The sequence below is a fragment of the Antrostomus carolinensis genome, unplaced genomic scaffold (genome assembly GCF_000700745.2).
Source record: "Antrostomus carolinensis isolate BGI_N321 unplaced genomic scaffold, ASM70074v2 scaffold28183, whole genome shotgun sequence".
Lineage (NCBI taxonomy): Eukaryota > Metazoa > Chordata > Aves > Caprimulgiformes > Caprimulgidae > Antrostomus > Antrostomus carolinensis.
This window is the reverse complement of record NW_010307695.1, coordinates 2,445-7,731: the sequence shown is the minus strand read 5'-3', so window position 1 is coordinate 7,731 and position 5,287 is coordinate 2,445. Positions and strand designations below refer to the sequence as shown.

Sequence of the window (5,287 nt, the reverse complement as noted above, 5' to 3'; positions counted from 1 at the left end):
CACTTTGATATTTTCGGAGTTACTCTGGACTTCATCCACCGTTGTCACGAACTGGAGGCGAACGCGATAACTCTGATCCACTGCGAAGATCTGTGCAGGGAGAGCAGGGGTGAGCAGGGCTGGGCAGGGTGCAGGGCAGTGCTGGGCAGGGTGAGGTGACACTCACGTTCAGCACGGTCTGTGCTGTGTGCACTGGTTCCTCGCTGTCCTGAGCCTTCACTGTCACCTGGTACTGCCCCTTCAGCGAGCCATCGAGGTTGCTGGCCACTCTGCAAGGATGGGGACATCAGCGATCCCATGGGACACCCCTGGAACAGCACTGCCATCCCCCAAGCTCCACCCTGCCACCATGCCCAGGGCAGGACCCCAGGGATGGCTTTGTCCCTTCGTCATCCTGTGCTGGCCCTGCCTGCACCTCTGCCTTGTGGCAGGCAGGAGCTGAGCCGCATTCCCCCCACCCCAGCCCAGACCCATGGCCTCACTGGATGCTCCCGACGTAGATGTCCTGCTCACGTGTTGTCAACACCTTGAAGAGGTTCTCAAAGGGCCGGCTGACCCCATTGTCCTCCACAAGCACCACACTGACAATGGAGAAGGTGATGGTTCCACCCAGCCCCGAGTCAGCATCTGTGGCCTGCAAGGACAAAGCGTGGCAGGAGCATGGATGGGAACAGCCTCCACCTGCCCACAGCAGGGATGGGAGAGCCCGGGTCCACAGACTGGGAGCTCCTCACCCCAGCACCTCACCTTCACAGTAGCCACTTGCAGGTCCACAGGAGAGATTTCAGGGACAACCACTGCCAGGGACAGACAGATGGACAGTGTGGTCATGCTGATGTGCAACCAGGCTTGCTGCAGACCCCATGTCTTGCACAGCCCTGGGGCTCAGCAGGGCTCTGAGCATTGCCCCGCTGCCCTCGGCCCCACAGCCCTCACAGAAAGCACTGAGCAACCCCAGCCTGGCCCCTGCACCTCTCACAGCCCTGCCCGGGCTGGAGGAAGGTCCCCACTGCTGGGCAGTGTGGCAGAGCACGTGCAGGTGCAGGGAGGAGCCCACAGGATGCACCAGCCCCAGTTGCTCACCAAAGGTCTCCAAGATGGGCAGGAAGAGTGGCGCGTTGTCATTCACATCGGTGATGAGGATCCTCAGGGTTTCTGCAAATGTCCCAAAAGCAGAGCTCCTGTCACCAACAGAGCAGCCCTGCAGCACCCTCCGCTGCTGCCCATGGGAACCCTGTCCTCCCAGCAGGCTCAGGTCCCTGTGGCAGGGACCAAAAGAGCTGAGGACACCCTCCCTCCATCGCCAAACTGCCCAGCTCCCATCCTGCTCCCCATGGCTCTTCCTGGGAGGTGAGAGAGGCAGGTCCCACCACCCTCTGGGGATGGTGGGAGGAGCAGGGGGTTTTCTGGCTGTAGCGGTTGCCCTTCTCAGTGTACAGGTCTTCAGCCCGCAGCGTGAGCATCACCCTGTCGCACAGCTCGTAGTCAATGTCTGAGCTGTTGACCAGCAGTGAGCCGTTGGGCATCAGCACGAACCAGTCCCTGCACACCTCCCCAGCACTGCTCGCCCCCTTGAAGCAGGCCACTGCCAGCTCCTCAAAGACCAGCGAGTGATTGGTGTCCGGGTCGAAGGCCACCAGTGTGTTGACCAGGCCCAGCTGCGTGCCGTTCTCGCTCACGTGCACGTCCTGCAGCGAGGTTGGCAGGATGATGGGGGGCTCGTCATTGACATCTAGGATGTGGACAACCACCGAGACATTGGCAGTGTCCCCCACAATGTCTGCAGCCGTGTTCTCTGCCAGCACAACCAAGGAGAAGAACTTCTGCTCTAGGGTGTCATAGTCCAGGGACATGTCGGGGTCCACAGACAGCAGCCCCCCATAGTGCCCTGGTCCCAGGCGGACCGAGCGGATCAAGAAGTTGCTGGAGCCACTGCCCCTCTGAAGGAGGAAGGAAATGCGGGAATTGATCTCCGTCCGGTCGGCATCTGTGGCCTGCACCTCACCCACGGGGGACCCTGCAGATGGAGACAGGCACGCAGTGGCAGTGGGCACTGACTCTGGGATATCACTGGTCCCATGAGCCTGGCCATGCAGCTTCTACCTGGAGAGTCTTCGAAGACTGAGAACTCATAGGACTGGTTGAGGAACATGGGTGCATTGTCATTCAGGTCCTGCAGGAGATAAAGTCCGTGGTTGCAGCCACTCGAGGAAACAGGGTCCCCCAGAGCAGGCTGGGGACAGGAGCATGGACACCTGCCTGCCTGCAGGCAGGAGGCATACAGGCTGTCTCCTACCTCTCTGCATCAACTCTTCCTTCTGCCCTCACAGAGAAGCTGGGGACACGGTGCCCCTGCCACAACCAGGGATCCCACGGCCACTCCCTGCCCTTACACCCCAGCTCCAAGCCTCAGCCCGCCTCAGTGCATCCCTGCTTGTGCCCAGGGCTCACCCCCACAGTGATGGTGACGTTCACCAAGGTGCTGAGCTGTGGCACGCCATGGTCATACACCTCTACTGTCACCACCATCTGCCCCCGCTCATCTTCCAAGGCCTCACGGTCCAGCGGCCCCTTGCTGTGCATCTCACCCGTGGTCACATTGATGGTGAAGTTGTTGCTGTATGGTCCTGGCAAGATCCTGAAGCCCAATTCACTGTTGGGGTTGCCAGGCTCATCGTTGTCAATGGCCTGAAAAGGTCAGGGGTTGGAACAGGGCTGTCTGGCACCTCGGAGACAGTCCCAGCTCCTCTCCGACTGCCCCCCACCATCCTCTCCACCCCTGGCAGTGCACACCTGGATCTGTGTTGTGACGTTCTGCCCCTCTTCCACCGAGATGAAGTAGGAGCCGGTGACGATGGGCGCCATGTCGTTGGCATCCAGCACGGTGATCTCCAGCACGGTGGTGCCCACCAGGTTGCCCCCATCCTTGGCCTGGAGGTTGGCGTAGTAGATGGAGCGAGTCTCCCGGTCCAGCAAGTTCCCATTCTGCACCAGCACTGCCCCAGTCGTGGCATTCACCATGAAGATTTTACGGCTATGGCACACAGGGAGCTGTCACCAGGGCTCAGGCCTGCAGCCCCCTTGCCAGGACGATGCCCTGGTTGAGCCCCTACATACATGCTCTCCGGGAGCAGCTGGTAGGTGATCTGGCCCAGGACACCGCTGTCTGGATCATAGGCCTAAAACAAAGAGAAAGAAGCATTCGGTCACTTCACCTCAGCCCCCAGGGAAGTGATGAGTCTGGGGCAACCAGCTGCTGGCAGTGAGCACCCCAAAAACATGTCCTTGATGGGCATGTGGTCCCACACACTGTGTGCCTGCTGGAACCATCTCTTCCCATGTGCACAGAGACCAGTGCCCTCAACATGAGCTGCACCAGCACTGCCAGGTGTGCCCAGAGCCCTGCTTGTGGGACGTGAGCTGTGCCTGCTCCCTGCCCAGTGCCTGACCGTGATGTTTGGGGCGATGATGGTGCCATCGGGGCTGTTCTCCATCACGCTCAGGTTGTAGGTGCTCTGGGGGAACTCGGGGATGTGGTCATTGGTATCAATGAGATCGATGGTCACGGTGGCTGTGGAACAACAGTCTGTGGGGTTCCCTGTGTCATTAGCAATGATCTGCAGAATGGAAAAGGAACAGCGTCTTACATGGGTCCCCAAGCATGAGACAGAGACCTGTCACACTCCAGCCCAGCTCCTCTGAACCAAACAAGCTGCCAGAGCAGAGCCATGTTCTGCTTTGGCTTTTGAACCCTGCAGAAGGGCTGTGTCCCCGCTGTGCCCCGGCATACGCAGGGAGCAAGGATTGTTCCCGCAGCGAACCTGCACCACCATGACATGGCTTATCTCATAGTCCACAGCGGATGGGTCTTGCACCAGGAGCTGGACCTCCCCTGTGCCCACGATTTTTGCTGGGGAGACAGTGAAGGCGCTGGCATCCGGGCCCTGCAGGTACAGCTCATAGCTGCTGTTGATGCCCTGCCAGGAAGAGATGCACAGGAGTGAGGGTGGGTGGTGCAGCCAGGGCAGGCATGTGCACCCCATCCCAGTCCCATGGACAAGCTCCCACCTTGTCCGGGTCATGGGCGACGATGCTGAGGTTGGACACAGGCAGTCTGGAGGAGGAGTGCTCTATGATGTTGCCCCTGAAGTTGTTCTGGGGACTGGCGGAGAAGTTGCAGTTGGGAAGGGAGCAATAGTAGAACTCGGGCTTGTTGTCATTGACATCGGTCACCATGACTGCCACCAGGGTGCTGACCTGTGCCACCTTGCCGTGGATGTCCAGGTTCTTCTCACGTGCCTGGGCAGGAAGAGAGAGTGGATCAGTGTGGAGATGTGGAGAGTGGATCTTCCTGGGGAGAGGAAAAGGATGGGGGTCTCCTTGCTGCTTCCTACTCACCGTGACTTCCAGCAACACTTCCTCACTTGGCAGCCGCTCACGGTCCAGGTGCCCACTCACAGTGATGGTGCCCGTCATGGCATTGATAGCAAAGGGGATGGTGGCATCTAGGGCAAGGGGACAGCAGGAACCAGCTACAGCCACCTGGAAGGGCAGGCTGGCAGCGCCTGGGAGCCCGGAGCTGGTCCCCATGGTGCCCCTTCCTGCCTGATCATCCCCCTCCCCCAACCCACCCTGCCCCGTCACTCACTGGTGATGCTGTAGGAGATTTCATCATTCACTCCCGTGTCTCTGTCCATGGCGGTAACAGTCAGCACAGTGGTGCCCTGCGGGGACATGGCCATCAGGGCAGGACCCATGATGTCTCCAGCTGCCCCCATGCCCAGTGGCCCAGACACCCTGGGGTATCAGAGCCCTCAGGGAGGGCCAGGGGTAGGGACATGCCCACCTGGGGCAGGTGGGCTCCTTACCAGGGCACAGTTCTCAGGCACAGAGCCGGAGTAGGGCTCATTGAGGAACCGTGGGTCCAGGTTGGGCAGGTCAAGGATGGTCAGGGTCAGGTAGGTCGAGCTCTGCTGGAAGGTCAACACATTGTGCAGAAGTCCCCCGCCGTCCTGGGGAGCAGAGCACCCGTTAGTCCCACGGCACCCTTACCTGGCAGCCCTGCACCCCCGGCCTGGCTGGGCCCCACCTTGGCGAGGATCTTGAGCTGATAGAAGGTGTTCCTGGCATAGTCCAGTGAGCCATTGAGCACCACGCTACCGTTGGGCAGGATGTAGAAGAGCCAACGATTCTTTGTGCTGTCTGGGATCACCTGGGCAGGGGACATCACCCCATGTCACCAAGGCAGGGAGCAGAGGTGCCGCAGCAGAGAGGAGAGCTCAAGCCC

The 5,287-nt window shown here is 60.2% G+C and overlaps 1 protein-coding gene across 1 annotated transcript in view; it reads right to left on the bottom strand.

Annotated features, from left to right (window-relative positions):
- Nucleotides 1-3: 3 nt before the first annotated feature.
- Nucleotides 4-5,287, bottom strand: part of CDHR2 (cadherin related family member 2) — a gene marked incomplete at both ends in the record, with an annotated part of 7,723 nt that continues 2,439 nt past the window's right edge. The window contains 17 exons of the mRNA XM_029084392.1: nucleotides 4-90; nucleotides 167-269; nucleotides 483-634; nucleotides 748-797; nucleotides 1,084-1,158; nucleotides 1,406-2,017; nucleotides 2,104-2,173; nucleotides 2,452-2,688; nucleotides 2,794-3,034; nucleotides 3,118-3,179; nucleotides 3,450-3,617; nucleotides 3,822-3,977; nucleotides 4,069-4,299; nucleotides 4,399-4,505; nucleotides 4,649-4,724; nucleotides 4,869-5,012; nucleotides 5,090-5,212. Coding sequence (XP_028940225.1) covers nucleotides 4-90; nucleotides 167-269; nucleotides 483-634; nucleotides 748-797; nucleotides 1,084-1,158; nucleotides 1,406-2,017; nucleotides 2,104-2,173; nucleotides 2,452-2,688; nucleotides 2,794-3,034; nucleotides 3,118-3,179; nucleotides 3,450-3,617; nucleotides 3,822-3,977; nucleotides 4,069-4,299; nucleotides 4,399-4,505; nucleotides 4,649-4,724; nucleotides 4,869-5,012; nucleotides 5,090-5,212 — 2,694 coding nt within the window. The remainder of the gene's footprint in view (nucleotides 91-166; nucleotides 270-482; nucleotides 635-747; nucleotides 798-1,083; nucleotides 1,159-1,405; nucleotides 2,018-2,103; nucleotides 2,174-2,451; nucleotides 2,689-2,793; nucleotides 3,035-3,117; nucleotides 3,180-3,449; nucleotides 3,618-3,821; nucleotides 3,978-4,068; nucleotides 4,300-4,398; nucleotides 4,506-4,648; nucleotides 4,725-4,868; nucleotides 5,013-5,089; nucleotides 5,213-5,287) is intronic.